The 20,404-nt window shown below is 44.3% G+C and overlaps 1 protein-coding gene across 1 annotated transcript in view; it reads left to right on the top strand.

Annotated features, from left to right (window-relative positions):
- The window catches only part of LOC146966985 (histone-lysine N-methyltransferase 2C-like), a 93,970-nt gene that overhangs the window by 38,423 nt on the left and 35,143 nt on the right, over positions 1 to 20,404 (top strand). The window contains exons 16-39 of the mRNA XM_085763577.1: positions 788 to 1,707; positions 1,801 to 1,902; positions 4,017 to 4,142; positions 5,464 to 5,583; positions 6,640 to 6,741; positions 6,882 to 6,986; positions 7,970 to 8,151; positions 8,237 to 8,401; positions 8,522 to 8,631; positions 8,769 to 8,831; positions 9,831 to 9,933; positions 10,151 to 10,254; positions 10,705 to 10,833; positions 11,510 to 11,614; positions 12,486 to 12,610; positions 12,726 to 12,921; positions 13,076 to 13,153; positions 13,536 to 13,571; positions 13,986 to 14,129; positions 15,501 to 15,533; positions 15,682 to 15,810; positions 16,580 to 16,948; positions 17,212 to 17,285; positions 18,300 to 18,503. Of these exons, the coding sequence (XP_085619703.1) occupies positions 788 to 1,707; positions 1,801 to 1,902; positions 4,017 to 4,142; positions 5,464 to 5,583; positions 6,640 to 6,741; positions 6,882 to 6,986; positions 7,970 to 8,151; positions 8,237 to 8,401; positions 8,522 to 8,631; positions 8,769 to 8,831; positions 9,831 to 9,933; positions 10,151 to 10,254; positions 10,705 to 10,833; positions 11,510 to 11,614; positions 12,486 to 12,610; positions 12,726 to 12,921; positions 13,076 to 13,153; positions 13,536 to 13,571; positions 13,986 to 14,129; positions 15,501 to 15,533; positions 15,682 to 15,810; positions 16,580 to 16,948; positions 17,212 to 17,285; positions 18,300 to 18,503 (3,824 nt within the window). The remainder of the gene's footprint in view (positions 1 to 787; positions 1,708 to 1,800; positions 1,903 to 4,016; positions 4,143 to 5,463; positions 5,584 to 6,639; positions 6,742 to 6,881; positions 6,987 to 7,969; positions 8,152 to 8,236; positions 8,402 to 8,521; positions 8,632 to 8,768; positions 8,832 to 9,830; positions 9,934 to 10,150; positions 10,255 to 10,704; positions 10,834 to 11,509; positions 11,615 to 12,485; positions 12,611 to 12,725; positions 12,922 to 13,075; positions 13,154 to 13,535; positions 13,572 to 13,985; positions 14,130 to 15,500; positions 15,534 to 15,681; positions 15,811 to 16,579; positions 16,949 to 17,211; positions 17,286 to 18,299; positions 18,504 to 20,404) is intronic.

The raw sequence follows: 20,404 nt of genomic DNA, 5'->3' as shown, positions 1-20,404 counted from the left end.
ATATTCTGTGTTATCGCTGCATTTTTTGGGGGGGGGGCGTTAGTTTAGGCGGCGGTCCTATGCTGTTAAGGCGGCCACCTTAACAGGAAAGCGCTGCGGGGAACCCTGGATACCGTCGTAGTTCCGACCATAAACGGTGATTCGGCTGCGTTATTCTCTCTTTGATTACCTGTCAGTCCCGGTGAGTGCAGGGTTTCCCGCAGCGCTTTCCTGTTAAGGCGGCCGCCTTAACAACAAAGAGCTGCCGCCTAAACTAACGTCATAAAAAAAAAATAATGTAGCGATATTCACCCCCCCGTCGGACGATGGCCGCATCCCCTCACACACATACACACCACAGAGAAGCGCGCATGCATTACAGCAGCGCGTGTTGAAAGTGAAACTTAATACGGCACGGCGCGGTGCGTCCGCCCCCCCCCCCCCCGACGATCGATCCGCGCCCCCCCGTCAACAGATCCGCGCCACCCCCCCCCCGTCGACAGGTCAGACACCACCTTAACTAACAAATTCTCTGGGGGAAACACTGGAGTGTTTGTGCTGAATTGGAAGATATTCCTTCAGAGTCAGTCAGTGAAACCGTATCAGAGGTTTGGATGAGAGGCCGATTTCTAAATAACACTCATCTGATAAGAACCAGGCCTCACAATAAAGATCTTGGAGACAAAGGATGAAGAAGATCTGATGAGCATGAGGCTGAAAGGGTCACAGAGTTTACATCCATAGATATATACATTGATCAGTTTCAGAGAACTCACTGTCAGTGTTTGATTGTGTCTCTTGCCTGTAGGAGTCCACCCTGCAGTGCTGGTGACTGAAGATTATCCCACTGCTGCTGCCTCCCCCGTCCTCCCACGGCCAGAACCTCCCTCCCCAAAACCTCCAACGCCTCAACCTCCCTTGCCCCTCCAACAGCCCTCCTGCCCTTCCTCACCTTTACCTTCTGCCGTACCCCTCCCTCCATTGCAGTCTCCGCCTAGAACTCTCACTCTGGAGATCTCTCGCTCCTGCTCCCCCCACACCCCGCCTCCCCCCTCCCCTCCTCTGGAGGATCACACCCAGGAAGAGGCGCCTACCGACCAAAGCGGAGTTGAGACTGTGACAGGAGTTCAAGTGGAGCTGGAGGATAAAACCCTCTCCAGCCAATCACAGAGCCAGGTTGAACCTACTCCTGTTGCTGACGGCCAACAGCCGGTGAAGGAGAGTCAGGATGTAGAGGAGGAGGAGACGGAGGAGAGCAGAGTAACAGGGAGGATATCTGATGAGGAAGTGGAGGAGGAAGAGGAGGAGGAGGAGGAGGAGGAGGAGGAGGAGGAGGAGGCAGTGGGGGAGGTGGCCCAACAGGAGGAGCAGTCGGATGTGGAGGAGGAGGAGCCGGTGAGCCCGGTGCTGGACCTGGACGCCTCTTTTGACAAGGAAGTGATGGAGCTGATGAGCTCCTCGTCTCCACCTCCCTCCTTCCTCCACCTCTCCTCCCCCAGTCCGCCTCCTCTCTCCTCCCGGGGGAAAGGTCGGACTCTCAGGCCCCCTCCCTTCTCCTCCAGGCCTTCAGATGACCTCTCCATCCGTCTGAGGCAGTCTCCCTTCTCCACCGAGGCCTCCCCAGAGACCTCCCCCGTCAGAACCCCCGTCACCCCACCCCCGCTCTCTCCACCCTCACCTCATTTCAGGTCCTCCCCCTCTGCCAGAGAGACTGTGCCACTCGCCAAGGTAAGTTTAAAAAAAAAAAAAGACAACAGACTATCTCCCTCTTGTCCCCCCCCCCCATTGACTGACCTTTCTTTATGTCATTGTTCCTCCCAGGCCCCTCCCACCACCATGCTCCCCCTCACTCCCAAAATCGGCATGGGGAAACCAGCCATCTCCAAGAGGAAGTTCTCCCCTGGCAGAGCCAGAGTCAAACAGGTATGTGAACCTCTGTCCTCTGCAGGTGCATTTACAGTCAACTGGCAGAACTGGTGTGTGGAACAGTATGACGTCATTCTGACCTGCAGCCAGTCATTTTATTAGGGTTGTCACGAGAACCGATACTTTGGTACCAAGTCGATGGCGACACGCAAAAAATACATAGGTACCCGCTTTTTTTTACCTGGTCTCAGTTGGATCACGTCCGGACCTCCAGCCTCCAACTGCTTGATGTGCACCACAAGTTTGAATACATATAAACATGACGTACCACGCGTTTTTCTCCGGTCAGTTGTCTTGGAAACATGACGCTCTGACAGTGGTGCGGTGTTTGGACCATAATACATCCATGATGGTTTGGACCAGAGAAAAAACAAACATGTGTGAAATGTACAAGCTGAACATTTTTTGCAGCAGTCTGTGTGGAAACAGCCTCAAAGTGAATGAATGAGAACAGTTCTCTTGTTGAACTACTTGAATGATAAAAGTAATGACTCCATGACTTTGTGTTTGTGTTGAGCCAGATTTACCATTTTAACTCTGTTACTTTATGTTTCTGCCTGAGAAGCTGTTGAGGCACAGTGGAGCTTAAATACAAGAAACTTTGATGTGAAACCATTATTCTGTTTAAAGCCCCAGTGTGTAACTTATTTGGCGTTTTATTAGCTAAAATCAAATACAAATATGTATTTCACTGAAGTCGAATCACACTCACATACAAATGAAAGCTTTCTCGTACTTTAGAATGAGTTGTTACAAGTTGTTACAAATACATAGGTGGGCGATGCACCGAACCGAGGCGGCCATGTTGCATCGCCATTTTTTACGTTGAGTGGCAGCGTGACTGTAGGTAACCATAGAAACTCAGCGGAGCTGTGGGCTCGGCCTGTTAAAACTGTCACCACTGTGTAGTGTGAGGAAGGACGGAGGCACTGGTGTTGCATTCAGGTGCAGTCAGGCAGACGGCCGTCGGCAAACCAACCGGATGTCATTTTACTCGACGAGAGAAAGACGGTGAAACGTGGGTCAGGTAAACAATATGACATCTACGCCTGTATTGTTTTGCCTCGTGCTGGCGGACCACTTGTTTACATAGACGCTTGTTTATCCTGTTACATGCAGCGTCTGTTGTCTGTCTGACGTCTGCCCGATTTCATGTGAATGCAACATGAAGAATACGTTCCGATATGCAACCGCACCGCTAGATGTGGGGAATTCCTACACATTATACCTTTTAATAAAGTATGTGAATTTAGAAGCGCATGGATTCTGTTTTTTTTTTTTTAATCGTTGTCTCGAATAAGTATAGAGTATCGTGGAAATTTACGGGTATTGGTATCGACTACTGAAATTCTGGTATCGTGACAAGCCTACATTCTATACATATTATTTATGAAAACAACCCTGTTGACTTTCAAGAATGCCTTCAGTCCGATAATCAATCAATTTTTAAAACTCAGATTCTTGTTGGAGATAAAGAGCTGTTATGTTGTTGGTGCTGGGTTCTTCTGCCCTTCTCAGTGATCAGACGTAGATCTGACATCAGTCCTCTCTCCAGAGTGATGCTCCCCTTCACTCTGCTCAGGGAGGCAACATGTTCCTCCTCATCCTCACCTGTCGTTCACTAATGCTGCATCATCTCTTCTGGTCTGTCAGCATGTTTGGCGCACACAGACACACACACACACGCACACACACCCATAGCATGACGTCTTGTGGAGAACATGGAGGTCACTGCACGAGCTGTTTGTTTTTCTACGTTTGAATATCTGTGTCCCCCGTTACGACCGTCGGCGTGTCCCAGTACGACAGACGGGGTTGCATGTCGTTGTCATGGTTACATCGTCTCATGACTTTCTGTTGGTTTTGCCTGATTTAAATTTTTTTCTGTTTCAGTTTGACTTTTTTTTTGTTTTGTAGCTGTTGCATTTATGTTACTGCATTTTGTCCCACCTCCCCCTCCTCCTCTCTTTTTCTACACTTCCTCCCTCTCTTCTTTTCCTCCCCTTTCTTGACCCCTGATCTCTCTCTTCCTGCCCATTTTCCTCCTTTTTCTTTGGCCTCCTCCTCTTTCACTTCATCCATCTTCCCCCTGCTCTTCCTTCCTAACTCAGGGTTCGTGGTGGAGTAATCGCAGGGCAGTGAGCCCCCCCTCGTCCTCCCAAGATTCCACGGGGGAGGGAGGGTGGGACAGCCCTAAGTCCCGTCCACCGGACTCCCCCCTCTGGAGCATGAGAGTGGTAAAGAAGCACACTCTAACTCTGATAGGTGTCTGTAACTAACCTCTAGCTTACTAACTTTGTTTTCTCACACCCGCCCCTCAGTGTAGCAGTGTAAACAAACAGGTGCTCTATTTCTGTCAGTCTGGAGCTAACAACATCTTACTAACTGTTTCTCAGTTAGATAGTTAGTCAACGGGCAATGAAACCCCCCTGAGGTTTGAAAAGCTTCAGGCATCACTTTGGTTTTCTCCTGAAACAAACAGGAGACAACAGTTCATCGTCAGCAGCTGAACACCACGCACCAGGTTGTAGATGCACAGCAACAAGTGTGTTGGGTGCATCTCTGGAGGAAAGGCAATGGGCTTTTCCAGTCAGGAAATCATGTGAGCGTGGTGTAGGGATGGGCACCTTTCACCTTTCATTTGAATCGATACAGTACCGATACTTGGTACCTGTTTTTGGTATTTTTTGTGTGTGTGGTAATTAAAGTTATGTTGTCTATGAAAAAATAGTCAAAATTCAGAATTTTGAATATTTATTTCTCAACAACATCAGCCTTTAAGAGTATTTTATGTTTAAGGGAAATTATTTTCAAATAATAGAATAGTCATTCAATGAAAAAAAAAAAAAAAATTGTATAGGCTAGTTTATGACATTATCGTCTTGTCTGAAAACATGTAAACGTTCCCTTTTTACTGTTGGAGAAGGAGAGACATGGATAGACTCCTACAGCCAGTCCTACAGAAAGTTCCGTGTGAAACTCTGTCAAATAAGAAACAAGTGAAACTGAGCTGCAGCGCAAATTGTGCAAGATGTGGACTGATGAGAAGCGGTACCGGAGAATATTCACTATTGACACGATGAGACTTTGTCCTCATTCAGATGTGCTCTCATTCCGTGATGAGGACTTAACTGAAGCGGTACCGTTACAATATTCTCTGGTACCGATTCTCATGACAGTGTGCGTGCTTTTATTTTGAAATGACAGACGGCTGTATTTCAGTCGGTGACGTGGAAGTGTGGTGGGTACAGGAAGTGTAGTGTCTGCAACGATCAGGCCTCATTACAGACACACAACGTAGGTTTGCCTCCGTGTTGCACCCTTGTGTTGTGTGTTACAGTTGTGTCCCTGTCTGTACCTGCATTCTGAGTCCAGGTCAGTGAGGGGTCCTGGTCCCCGTCCCTGTCGCTGTCATTGCAGAATCTGTGCAGATGTGTGCCATTCAAGCAAAATCTCACAGTTTGATGCTACTTCCCCTTTTTCTCTCCCTCAACGTCCCTCCCCATACCTTCTTTTCCTTCTTTATTTTCTCCCCCTCCATCCCTCCATCCATCTCAGGGCCGTGGCTCAGGGTTTCCAGGCAGGAGGAGAGCCAGAGGAGGCGGCATCGGAGGAGGTAGAGGAGGCAGAGGCAGGAGCAGGATGAAGGCTCAGGAGAGTCACACTGTGTCACCTGGAGTAAGAGCACACACACGCACACACTTTCACTTCACTTCACGTTATTAATCATTGTGTCATACACACAACTATGTTTTGGTTTTAAAGCTCATCTTTTTTTGCCTCATTTGCTCTCACACTAACCCAGAGTTGTACAACTCCAAGATGTAGCTTCATGGTTCCTGTTTGAACACTCTAAAGCTGCATTGTAGTTCAGACGAGTGAAAACTGAGAGCTTTGGAAACAATGACATAGAAGCTCCTGGTTGTAGCCTAACTGGGTTTATTAGGCTTATTTCTATATTTACCTCCATATATTCTATTGTAGGACAGTAATACAAACAGTTTTTCAATGGATTGTTTTATTGAAGAAGTACAGTAGTAGACTGAATGTGCTCATTCATAACTAACTCCTGTCATTTTCCAAAACAAAAATGACACTATGAATATTTATATAGCAACAATAGCTAAATTAGAATCTGAAGACTTCACTTTGCTGTTTGAATTGGTCTGAATGAGCATTAGAGGAGAGAGGAGTGGACGGGGTCCTTCAGCTTGACAGGGAGATGTTTCTGCATGGTCCTAGTGCATGGTGGGTAGTTAGTTAGTTAGTTAGTCATTTTCCATTACAGCCGAGTACATCGTACCTCCTCAACATGGACGTGGTCGTCATAGCACGGCGGCTACAGTCGCTCAGTCTAGCTCTCGTTTCTGGATCCTCTCTTCAGCCACAAAACACACTCGTCGCTAGAGTCGATAGTAAAAAAAGTACCAGGTATCATCCCTAGTCGAAAATCAAAACATAGAGTAGAGTCGAGCCAAGTAATGGAAAAGGGCCATTAGTCTCAAAAGTCGTACACCTTAGAACCACGTGCATATATGACACAAGTGCTCGGAACAGATCCATGAATGGAAATATGGAACAGCATTTAGTTCTGTTTTGACATCTCTATGTTTAATGATGAAAGATAGTGCTGTATATGTAACCTCAGTGTGATAGTACTGTAAGTCCAGCATTACATTCTTGATTAATAGTTGATAGAAGGATATTGATGGGCCCTCTCTCTCTCTGTGTCAGTGTGGATACGTGGAGCCGTACCAGCCAAAGGAAGAGGAGGAGAACTCCATGCACAACACAGTGGTGATGTTCTCCACATCAGACCACTACACCCTCCGACAGGTACACGCTCACCTACACTTTGACTGTTTGATCCTGTGTCGCTGCCAACAGCAAAACAGCTGAGAAATATGAGTTTTGTTCAACAGCGGGAAAGTGAATTGTGTTGTAAAAATCTTCTGTGTGTGTGTGTGTGTGTCCAGGACATGTGTGTGGTGTGTGGTAGTTTTGGTCAGGGTGCTGAAGGCAGACTGCTGGCCTGTTCTCAGTGTGGACAGTGTTACCATCCTTACTGCGTCAATGTCAAGGTCAGTATTTTCACACTCAATGATTACCGTAAAATTCTGAATATAAGTCGCACTCTATGTTTGAGGGTCTCAAACTGGGAAAACCAGTTTTCCACTGCTATTTATTAATAACATGGATTAAAGTTCTCCGTCGCCACGACGGATTTCCGTCAATGGGAAAAATGAGGGGGAAAAAAAAAAAGGCTACATGTGTTTTTGTTGTGGTTTACTAAAGCTGCTCTCAACCAATAAAATTAGCCAGTACCGTTGTATTAGCTTGCAAAAGGTTGAGAACTCCTGGGCTAAGGCATACACACTATAGGCTACTCCTTTTTATATGAAAATATTTGGGAAGAAACTGTGTGGCAAAAAAAAAAGGAACCGCTCTCAAAGGGTGGCATAGCGTATAGATGAACGGGGGATATGATTTAGCCTGAAGAAAAATTTCAGTCAAAAGATTTTTTTTGCTTTAATCCATGTTAATAAAAACATAATACAAGTTATTCCACAAGTCCACAAAGGGAAGTTTCTGTGCTGCAGTGTAGCTCTTTCTTGTTATTTTAAATTAAAAAAGAAAAAAGAGATTGCGGGGTAATTTGAACACTGTTAGTGTTACAGCGCAACCTGTCCATGCGCACGTGAGTGAGAGACAGACTGAGTCTGAGAAACGCTGTTTAAAAAAACATAACAATAATATAATTTTTTTGTACAACTGAGAGACTATAGCGGAGCCAAACGAGTCTCGTCAATTAATGGGAAACACCGGTCTGTAACCCACACCCAACTTCTTAGATGAAAATAAAGGGGGAAAAAAGTCTGACTTATACTCTGAATTTTATGGTATGTGTAATCATTACTAATATTACCTGTTCACTATGTGCAACGTTGAGCTCTCTGGGCCTCGGTGCTGATAATTGAATCCTTTTCTAATAACTAATCTGGTTAATTGTCCTGTAATCAGACTACCCTGCTTTAATCTGTTTACTCTCTGTGGCTGTGTTCAGATTACACGGGTGGTTCTCACCAAAGGTTGGCGCTGTCTGGAGTGTACCGTGTGCGAGGCGTGTGGCGAGGCCAGCGACCCCGGCCGCCTGTTGCTATGTGACGACTGTGACATCAGCTACCACACCTACTGCCTGGACCCGCCCCTTCATACAGTACCTAAAGGAGCCTGGAAGTGCAAGTGGTGGGTCCACCCGTCTGTCGCCCGTCCACCGCCGCACTTCCTGCCTCTCTCCACCTCTCTAACTGTGTGTGTGTGTTGTCCTCAGGTGTGTGTGGTGCGTACAATGTGGCTCCGCCTCCCCCGGGCTGCACTGTGACTGGCAGAGTAATTACAGCCGTTGTGGACCATGCGCTAGTCTGAGCCGCTGTCCTCTGTGTCAGAGACAGTACACACAGGACGACCTCATACTGCAGTGTCAGCAGTGCGACAGGTAACACACACACACACAAACATGCTGATGGTAGATTAAAGAAGCTGGTTTATTCATTCCCCGTCATTTATTTGCCATCTCTGCACATTGACCTGACCGTGGTTGTTTGTCCGTGTGTAGGTGGGTCCATGCGTTGTGTCAGGGTCTGACCACCGAGGACGAGGTGGAGGTTGCTGCTGATGAAGGCTTCGACTGCTCGCTGTGCAGGACACACGGCCGTGGCTCCTTCGGTAAACCAGCACCCACACACTCAGCAGCTGTGTCCCCATTCAGTGAGAATGTAATTACACACAGTCACCACAGAGCTTCACCTGTCTCACTGCAGTGTGTGTGTGTGTGTGTGTGTGTGTGTGTGTGTTTATTTCAGTGAGGTCAGAAAGGTTCGATTCCCCCTACATGGCTCAGATCATCTCCAGGGTCAGAGAACCAGGTCAGTCTGACTGCTTTCTGTTTCATAGAGATCTACTGCAGGTGATGATGGTAGACCCCCACTCATCATGATCTCATCACAACAACAACAACATTTGACGTTATTACTTCTTTCTCTCTCTCTCTCTTTATTTCTTCCTGTATACCCTCTCTGCATCTTTTTGCTTCTTGCTTTCTACCCCTCTCAATCGCTATCTACAGTATGTATCTATAAATCCCCCTCTCTCTGTCTTTCTTTTTTCTATCTACCCCCTTTCTCTGTGTTTTTTCCTTCTTTCTTTCTTTCTTTCTTTCTTTCTTTCTTTCTTTCTTTCTTTCTTTCTTTCTTTCTTTCTTTCTTTCTTTCTTTCTACCCCTCTCTCTATCTTTATCTATCTCTTTCTATCTATCCACACACCCTTTCAACAGTTTCTTCTACCTTTTTAACAATTTCTTCAGCTCATTCAGCATTTCTTCAGCAATGGCGTTCAGCTGCTTTCAGCATTCACAGGCATTTCCTGCTGGAAATGCTTCTTTTACATTTTCCTGAAAAGTGTTATTTCTCACACTGAAGGATATCTAATATTGATGGATAACATGGTTCTATCCTGTCTCTCTGTATTTGTACACTTAACCCATCACCATTTTATATTGTGTAATCACACAGTGGGTACTATTTTAGTTAATACAGAGAAAAAGAAAATAGTTGTTAGTCGGGCTGTGACGAGATCTCGTGGCACGATATCTAGCGAGATTAAATTAAATCTGTTCCACTGCAGCCAATGATCACTGTTAATATTTCATACCATAATAATAATAAGAAGAACATCACCATCAATATTAATGCTCAGTCTCTTTGTCTCTCTGATCTAGTTTTGACTTGTATAAATACAGACTGATATTTTTATCAGCTTGTAGAGGTTGTATCGTTACATTGCAGTGAATTAGTTGCATATACATTTTTTTGAAATACATTATTAATGATAGAGGTGGTAATGTGTGTGTGTATGTGTTTGTGCAGAAATAAAGACCTACACTCAAGATGGAGTGTGTCTCACAGAGTCAGGTCTGTCTCACCTTCAGTCTCTGGTTGAACCTCTGACATCACCACGCAAGTACCGCAGGTAAATGCTCTGCTCTCTTCTTCTGCTAGTAGACACTGAATGCAACATGTGGTAGAAAAATGGGGTCAGAGGAATATGAGAGAATGTGTTAATGAGTAAAACCTCTGAGCAGGAAAAGGTTTGATTCAGGACTTTGTCCTCTGACATCAACACAAACACAAGGAGGTGATGAGTCATTAGACTGATCAGCTGTTTCCTGTCTACATCCCACCTGCAGGTGTAAACCCAAACTGAAACTGAGGATCATCAACCAGAACAGTGTGTCTGTGCTCCAGACCCCACCGGACCTGGACACTCCTACTGAGCAGGACCACAGCCGAGGTCAGACCTCACACAGACACACACCAACACACACTCCAGACTTTCTATGCTTGTAGGGACCATGTAATGAAGTCATTGGTACCTTTGAACCTCACTGCAGATTTTGGTACAAACCAACAATGAGACCACAATAGAATGGGCTTTATGCACAGCTCCACTACTTCCTGAAATAAGCCAGCTCCTTTATTACCTGTGTTACAGTATTGGACCAACTAATTAATCCAGGTGTGCTTGACCATTGCTGTGAGGTCAGACACACCTGGATTAATCAGTTTGTCCAATAATGTAACACAGGTAATAAAGGAGCTGGCTTATTTCAGGAAGTAGTGGGAGCTGTGCATAAAGCCCATTCAGTTTAGTGTCAGTCATCAATGAACTCTAATAATAATAACAACAACAGTAATTATTGTTATACTCACCATCATCATTACCATATCCGATTTTCCCCAGGAGACTTGGAGTGTGAGATGAAATCAGACTCCAGCCCAGAGAGAGACCATGCCCACGATGACGATGGTTCCAAGGAGCCTGAGATCACCGATGGCAACAAGAAGAGGAAGAGGAAACCCTACAGGCCTGGTGAGGACAGTTTAGACAGAGTGTACAAGTGCATCTCAATAAATTAGAATATCATGGAAAAGATTATCAGTAATTCAAAAAGTGAAATTAATACATTATATAGATTCATTACACACAGAATGAAACTTGTCATGTCTGTATTTATTTAATTTTCTTTATTTCTAATGATTATGGCTTCCATTGAAGAAGACCTCATTTACAATCTCTCAAAAAATTTGAATATTACAAAAAAGTCCAATTTAAAAAGTATTTTAAATATGGAAATGTTGGCCTTCTGAAAAGTATGTGCATCTATATGCTCTCAATACTTGGTTGGGGTTGATTGACTTGAACTTCTGGAAATAGACTTTTCCATGTTATTCTAGTTTATTGAGATGCACCTGTAAAACTCAAGGATGTGGGACATTGAAACATCCCGGGACGCTATGAGTGACAGGCCAACAGCCAATCATCTATCAGCTGTGTAGTTGGGTTGCAGCGCCATCACCAGCTGTGTTTATTGACAACAGGATTATGAACAAAAAAGGAGCCCTTAGCTCGTTGGTATGGTAACGGTAACAGGTGACTGTTACTGTGTGTCTGCAGCGGTGATAATGAAGCAGCCGCCACTGAAACACTCAATGGAGCCTCTGATTAAACGTGCTGTTTTCATCTCTCTGCTGTCTCTGTGTCTCAGGCATCGGGGGGTTCATGGTGCGTCAGCGTGGAGGGAAGGCCGGTCCAAGCAGAATAAAACTGTGCAGAAAAGATTCAGCAGAGACGCTGCCGGGCCGGGACGAAGGTGAGACATGTACCTGTTTTTTGTGATCAAATTTTTATTGAGATTTGGAGGACAACAATCATCATTCAACAGCACATAAATAAAGTAATTACCGTATATAAACACACACACACACACACACACACACACACACACACACAGATACACACATATATGCCGAGTAAAAATGATAATAAAATGAAAACATAAAAATAAACTGAAAATAAATAATAGAAATACAAAAAGCAAGTAAGTAAAATACATAAAATGTCACAAATGCAAAAGGAAAAAAGTGCCATTGAAGCATAACTTAGTTAGATCTATCAAATGGTTATATGCCATCCACAGTTTGCAGTACATAGTAAAAACCCAAACAGGGAACATAAACCAAAGAAAACAAGACCAGAGGGGGGAAGGGGAGTCTCAGCTCACACCAAAATGCCTTTGAGAGCCTCCACTGTTCGAGCCCAGTACAATGTCACTTCCTCTTTAGCACCATGGATGCGTGCTGTGGACAATTCCAGAAGCGCAACATCTATGAAGTTGAGCAGCCACTGTCGCAGAGTTAGTATATGGGGCGGTTTCCACCTTGTTGCGATCATCTTTTTAGCTGCAGTTAGGCCAGCCAGAAACACGCGCTTTGAGGATTTCATAAGTATCAGTTGAGAGAGATCATTTAAAATAAAAACAGATGGAGACAGGGGGATGGGAATGGACAATACCAACAACAGTTCACTCTGCACCATTTTCCAAAAATGTGTAACCCCTGGGCATTCCCAAATCATGTGGAAAAAGGAGACATGTACCTGTTGTCACGCCTCTATCTGTATGAGTGTCTCTCATCTGTAACCGTGGGTAATAATGGTTTCAACTTGTTTGTGGCTTTTATCAGGCCTGCTGGATGCTGATATTGCCATGGAAACGGCGCCTCTTGCAGACCAGACAATGGAGAAGGTGAAGAAGAGGTACAGGAAGAAGAAGACGAAGTTGGAAGAGGCGTTCCCATCGTACCTCCAGGTGATTCATACACTCATTCATTCACTTACTACTTACTTACTTACACATGCACGCACACACACACTCACAGCGACGCAGTGGATGCCAGCATTCATGCTGACTGTCCCTGATGCAGGAGGCTTTCTTTGGTCGGGACCTACTGGACCGGAGCCGGCAGGCGGACAGGAGAGCTGTCCCAGAGACACCGGGCAGCAACCAATCAGGAGCCGCAGCAAGTGACATCAAAAGCCCCACCCCTGGTTTCTATGGCCACGCCCCCCAGGCACAGCTAGTTGGTGCCATGGCAACCAGCAAGAAGCAGGGGACACTGCGTGAGTTATACTTTTGCTCATTGGAGATCATGTGGTTTTCTTTTTTTAATTGTTTCGTCTTATCATTAGATCTTCATCGTTCATTGTGTTTGATTTACATTGTGAATCGTCATTGTGTGTGTGTGTGTGTGTGTGTGTGTGTGTTACCATCCAGCCATGTCAGAAGAAGCTCTAATGGATCTGTCTGATGTTCTCAACACTGACCCTCACATACTGGCCACAGGACACACAGGTACATCATCTCCACCTGGAAACTCTTGGCCTCTGTTCATTCATATACATTTATTTATTACAGTCTCACCTGAAAATTAAATGAAAGCTCAAGAAAGTGACAGAACAGTCCTGATTTGCACTGTCACACAGTGATGTCAGATACAACTGACAGTGAGACGTCCTCAGGTCAGTTGGACTGAGCTCATCTATATGTGATTGCTGCATGTTTCATTAGAACAGAGAAGAATGCAGGTGGTTTTAGCAGCTGTTAGTTTGTCTGCTGTACAGACAGAGAATGAAAAAGTGACACAAAGAAAGAAGAGTGTTGTTTCCCAGGCTGCAGGGCTAATGGAGTTTAACACGTGGGAGGTCTGATAATACTTGTGAATGTTTGTTTTCAGGTCAGTTCCAGGTGGAGCGCTCCCCCTCTCCCTTTGGTAAGACACAGGACGACCTTCTCCTTCCTCCTTCAGCTCCTGTAGATAAAACCTCCTCCGTCTTCTCTTGCAGATAAAGTCTACAGCTTTTTCTTCTCCAGACGAATCCTACAGCTTCTTTGTCTCCTGCAGATTAAATCTACTGCTTCCTTTCCTCCAGATAAAACCTGCTGTTATCTTCTTCTCCTGTAGATAGATCAACTGCTTCTTCTCCTTCTTCTGTAGATAGAACCTGCTGCTTCTTCTTCTCCAGATCAAATCTTCAGCTTCTCAAAATAAAACGCACTTTCTGTTCTTCTTTTTCTCATGCAGCTTAAACCTGCTCACCTCCTGCAGTGTCCTGCTCACCTCCTCTCTGTCCATCCTTTCACTCGGGACATTATTTAACCTATCTGTCTGTCTTGTCTCTTTCAGCCGGGCTTGACATCGGCTCCATGGCCAACGACTCGTCTCTGGCCTCTGTGGTGACAGGAAGTGGTGGGCGTGGCCAGAGGTTGGTGCAGGAGGAACCTCTAGATGCCATCTTGAGTCCTGAGCTGGACAAGATGGTCACTGACGGTGAGGGATTTCTGTGAATGATGTTCCAGGCAAATTGGAAAAATATAATATCAGAATCTTTTTGGCTGGAGGGCCATCTTCTGTCTTAATCATGAGCTGCATTCTGATTTTAGAAAGTGTGCTTTGTATGCTTCTGCACCTTAAATGTTTTTTGTCACAGTTGTTCTTCACTCACAGTGCTGTTTGCTATTAACAAACGAACCTCACTTATTATTCATATTTTGTTTATTTGTTTATTTATAGGATCCCCATTAGCTGATGTCATGACATCAGCTATTCTTCCTGGGGTCCCCAATACAATTTTAAAAGAACATAGTACATACACACATTCATCGCTGTTACAGATCACTGTAACACCTCGTCATCTTATAGGCCTACACAAACAGCAAACAGTCTAAAATATATTATTAGGTACAGAGAATACATCATACATAACATTACAGTACCACAACAGTTAAACAAATAAATTCCTATAATAAATTATAATACGAGACATATTTCTTACTCATTGAAATTTTCAATTATGTAAATAGTCTTTTGCTACCTTTTAAAAAATGTGTTTTAATTTGATATTTTTGATGTTATTAGGTAATGTGTTCCATCCTATAATGGCTCTGTATATTACAGTATGTTTTAAGAAGTTTTTTCTTGGTTTAGGTGCCAGTAAGTTATCATAACATGATTGTCTGGTTGGATATTTATTGACATTTCTGGTGAACACTATCTGATCTGAGAAATATTGTGGTTTTTTGTTCATATGGAGCACTGCTTCATACTGTACAGCGCTGTCATTTATTTTTGAGATACTACTATACAGTATGGAGGTTATTTGCAGTTAACAAGCCAGCCTTAGTTAACTTGAAAGCAGGTTTCTAGTCCTGAGGATTTACTCTAACTCCACCACTGTGAATTGTAGCCGGTGTCACGCTGTTGTTGGTCTGCTTCAGTTGAGAACATGCACATGTTCCATTATGCAAAGCCCAAGAGGCTGCAGAGCAGGAGGAGGCCAGACTGTTAGCAGCAGTTACAGTAGCAGGCTAGCTGCTAGTTCCCAACAGCTGACAGGGTCCTGAGTTTTTGAAATTAAATATATGTTTTTTTGTGATCAAATGTTTTTATTTTTATTTGTAGCAGTGTCATCAACAAATATGTTGAACAGACATTATACACATATCCCGCCCTACCCACTCCTCAGACCTTAACCATTTGATGAAAACTAATCATAACAGAGAAAGAAATTAAAAACAGAAAATAAATATCTAAATACTTAAGCTTTTATCTATGACTCATATGCCAAACATTGCAAACGTGTGTGTTTGTGTGTGTATATATACATATGCAGCTTAGTAATCTGTAACATAATTGTTTCAGGTGCGATCCTCAGCAAACTCTACAAGATCCCAGGTAAGACTGAACACACTGAATGTCACCTATAAATGTCACTAGTAGTGTCACATGGATGAAAACAAAACACTGGTCCACTAGTTCAGAGAGCTAAACAACAGTTTGAAGACTGGGGGTGACGTTGCTCTGGTTGTTGTCTGTCCTGCAGAGCTGGAGGGGAAGGATGTGGAGGAGGTGTTCACCGCTGTTCTCAGTCCAAACAGCAGCAACAACCAACAAGAGCAGAGCCATCACACACACACCGCCGCTGCAGGGGGCAAGACCCACTCACAAACAGGTACACATTCATCACACACTCTGTTCAGCCTGTGACAGACATGCAGAGCTGAAGTACAGGAGCTTGGCTTCATGGCGTCTGAGTCGAGACAGAAACATCTTTTAAAACATAGAAACTGATCATAATGTTTTTATTGTCCTTATTTAATCCATCTGACATCTCAAGTCAGACTTCACAGTGAAATGATCCTGTGTCGTTCATGTTTAGTTCATCCTTTAAAGGTCCCATATCATGCCCCTTTTCCACAAATTAAAATAGTTCCCAGGTGTCTTAAAGACATGTCTGTGACATGCTTTGGTCAAAATCTCCCAAGGATCAAACATCACAGCTCTTTCCATCCTCTCTAAACAGCCCTGTTCAGAACGGCTGGTTTCAGTGTCTGTCCCTTTAAATACAAATGAACCACTGCTTGCTCCGCCCCTTCTACTGGTACCACTGGGGTGGTATTACCACATGTATTTCAATCTAGGGAGCCTAGAAATTTCAGATTTTTTATGTCAATTCTCACATTTTGGGGGCAGGAAGGTAAGACAAACTCCCAAATATATGTTAAAGAGCCTGTGATATTTCCATAATATGTCCCCTTTAAGTTTGTTTTACATGAATCCATCAAGACAATAAAATGTGAGAGGACAGTGAATAAACACTGTCACAGTCCAAGGTGGCATCTTCAGTGTTGCCTACTGTGACAGGAAACACAAAGATTGGATAGTTTTCTGAACTAATTGCTTCCGTTGATTATTAAAAAAAAAAAAATTCTGTCTCTGAGCAGCCACCGTGTATCCACGCCTGCCGGTGATGAACGGCCTGATGGGAGCTGCTCCTCACTTCTCCAACGCTCCTGTGATGCCCAGCGGTGTCCAGGCCCCAGCAGGCTTTAGGATGCCCCCTCCTGAGGGACCTGGCTCCACCCCGCTGCCTGGCCCCGGCCCCGGCCCCGGCCCTGGCCCCAGCGCGGGCCCCGGGCTGGCCCCAGCCAATCAGGCACCAGCAGGAGAGGGCGAGCAGGACGTGTTGTCCACGGCTCAGAGGGGCATGTTGAAGTGGGAGAAAGAAGAAACGCTAGGAGAGCTGGCCACCGTGGCTCCGGTCCTCTACTGCAACACCAACTTCCCCCAGCTGAAGGAGCAGTATCCTGGTACTCACACACACACACACACACACACACACACACACACACACACACACACACACACACTTACATGTCTGCAGCTGGAGATGACCACCTAGTGGGCTCACAGGATGTAATGCATTAGACTGGGTACAGTCACAGCTGGAACACTGAAATAATACTTCAATAAACAACTAATACAAGATTAAACCAACAAAAACCAACCTCACTGACAGATTGAGTGATTAGATTAACCTGTGATCACTGGTGTGTTTGTGTGTGTGTGTCAGACTGGTCCACCAGAGTGAAGCAGATTGCCAAGCTGTGGAGGAAAGCCAGCTCTCAGGACAGAGCTCCCTTTGTGGTGAGTGCGACGATGATGTTTTTGGATTGATGCCTGGCTACGACACTAAATTATTAACAACACATCATTAATACTTTTTATTTTCTAATTTTTTTTTCATGATTGTAAATGTCTTGTATCACGTCACTCGCTGAATCCATCTGCATATTTTTTCTTTCATCTATGGTTAATGTTTATCTAATGAAACTGAAAAACCCTAAAGAGAAACAGAATCATCTATGTGTCTCACCATGTATTATCTTCAGTGTCATGAATGGAGACAGAGATGGAAGGGTTCAAGGGTTTACTAGTTCAGGACCTAATTAGAAACATGTCATTTTTGGTGGTTTTAGGTTGAATGATAACAGATATAAATTGGAAAAACAGATAATGATGCTGATAACGAGGTTTGATGTTCATACACAGGTGTCTTCTTCAGTCCAGGAGAATCCAGTCACTCTAAACACACTACTAATGATATGATTGAATATAAATGATGTGACATTGTCAAATATATATGACAAAAACCTATAATTACCCACTGGAAACAGGCACTGTCCCTCTGATGATGCCACCAAGTGAAGTTTATCAGCTCCTTGGGTCACTCGGTTGAAGTGGCACCAAAGGCTAGAGCGCAGAAGTCATATTCTTGCTCTTTCAAACAACTGATTTGATTGTATTTTTCCATCTTAGCTGGGCTAAAGACTCGTGTGAAATGAATTAAAGCCTGTCCCATATCGATGCCTTTCTCAAATATGAGCCGGTTCAGTTTGGCACTTGAAACAAAAAGGCCCAGGGTTTTATTTGAGAATTTATGGAGGATAGAAAAGTTGTGGCCCCAGAGGAACCCCATAAGTTAGAGTAGACCATGTCGGAACAGTTTTAGATCTTTGCTGAGTGCAATCTTAAATGATGTCAAGCTGCAGAATGGTTAATCAATACTGGACCCTGCACAGACACTGAAATAAGATGTTTTTATAGAGGGAGCACTTCCACAGTCAGTCTGTGTCAATGAGACCTTCTCTTCCTCCACAGCAAAAAGCCCGGGATAACCGGGCAGCTCAGCGCATCAACAAGGTGCAGCTGTCCAACGATCCACTCAAACGCCAACCGCCTTCGCAGCAACCCTTGCTGCCACCGGGACCGTACGACCCTGTTACCATGGAGACAGACATGGCATTCAAGGACCCGCAGAGGCCCAAAGAGACAGAGCAGGAGCAGGAGTGGAAGTTCCGACAGGTGAGCCGAGTTTCAGCGTGTTTGTCTTTAACACATCATCCCCCATTGAATAGAAACGGAGAGAGAAACCAACACCAGACTCCAGTCACAGACCTCAGCTTTTAAACAGGTTTAGCTTCTCCAGCTTCTCCACAGCTGCAAAGAAAAGTTCTCTTTTATATTCTATTTGTCATGTTTAACTCAAACCATACATAAAACCTGTAGATGCTGCATGAAAAACCGTTTGGAAACAAAGAACCGGAGGGCATCACAAATTAAGGGTCAGGTGAAGAAAAATACTTAAAGGGATGGTTCAACATTTTGGCTAATTTGCAGATTCATGAGCTGCACAGCTAATGCTACGGAGGTGTATTATTGGGTGTATTGTACTTTCGCCTTTCCCTCCAAACTCATCAAATACACAATCCAACAACTCCAAAACACTTTCATTGACAAGTTGTGACCTGCACATTCACCAGGCTATGAGATAATTAATGTATAATTATGTAATATTACGACACATGAAGCAAATACTCGGAATTACTTGCCTTTCTTGAAATCACTCCGCCCAGCAGCCATGTCTGGAATGTAGTTCCGGCTGCATTTGACATCGACAACAACTCTGTCTCGTAATGTTACATTATATCTCATAGCATGGTGAATGTGCAGGTTACAACTTGTCAATGAAAGTGTTTTGGAGTTGTTGGGTTGTATATTTAGTTTGATGAGGGAAAGGTGAAAATACCATTCACCTCCATTGTGTTAGCTGAGCAGCTCACATCTCTGCCCCACTGATCTAAAAACAGCTTGCACCATCACTTTATGGTAATGAACCTACTGCTATCACTTTACAGTATATACTCAGGGATGCAAACAGCGCGCCGAAAAGCGAAACTCGCTTTTTTCATGACCAATTAGGTGACTTGTGTGAATCGTTCAGATCCGAAGAGTTTTTGTTTTGAGGGGGGGGGGGGGGTCTCAGCGTCTCAGCTGGGGTCAGTAAAATGTTTTTCCAACAGGCTGACAGTGACAATCTAATGCGAACTCATTCATGGTCGCCTCTGATTACACTGATAACAGCCTACCTCCAATGTTGACGCGCGACGTGCGCGCTCGTTACCCAAAGCGCCGCGTAACCGCGTGCAGTCGGTGCGACGGCGACGCCGTTTTTCCCCCCGTGCATGTGTCAGGCAGGTGTCTCCCACGGAGCTCTGCCCCGTTTCAGAGGTGAAGGAGAGACGTCGCCTCCGCGATGTAGAATGTGTTCAATTAAAGTGAAACTAACACATTATTATTACACACTGAATGAAACATCCCATGTCTTTATTTATTCAGTTTATTTTAATAGTAATAATTATGACTAACATTCAGTGAAGACCTAAAATTCAGTATCTCCTAAATTGAAATATTGCAAAGGATTTTTTTTTTTTTTTTTTAAGCATTTTTAATATCTGAAAACTATGTCCATCTATATGCACTCAATACTTGGTTGGGGTTGAACTACTGGAAATCGACTTTTCCATGATATTGTAATGTAATCATTTGTTAATGGTGAGCACCCCCCCCGCCAGACAATTCCTCTCTTTTTTGGTCCTGACCCGTTTGCATCCCTGATACTGTATATTATGGTAATAGGCAAATTTCCCAAAATGTTGAACTATCCCTTTAAATGAGCCCCTTCACTCTCAGAAGATTAGCTTTTGTTCTTACTCAAACAACTAAACTGTTTCCAGACACAATTAAAATCAAATGCAGTTCTGATCGTTAAATGAGAGTAGGGATCTGGACCACCTTACTTTCTTCACCAGCAGGTCTGTCACTGTGGCAGGATGGTGTTGGTTTCCTGCTCTGAGTAGTAACCATAGTAACCATTAGGCTGCATGTCAGGGGGCTGCAGACAGATGAAAAAAGAGTATGCAGAA

Source organism: Trachurus japonicus, chromosome 20 (assembly GCF_045865225.1).
Source record: "Trachurus japonicus isolate A0001 chromosome 20, Traja_1.0".
In the NCBI taxonomy this organism is placed as follows: domain Eukaryota; kingdom Metazoa; phylum Chordata; class Actinopteri; order Carangiformes; family Carangidae; genus Trachurus; species Trachurus japonicus.
This window is presented reverse-complemented; position numbering and strand designations above follow the sequence as displayed.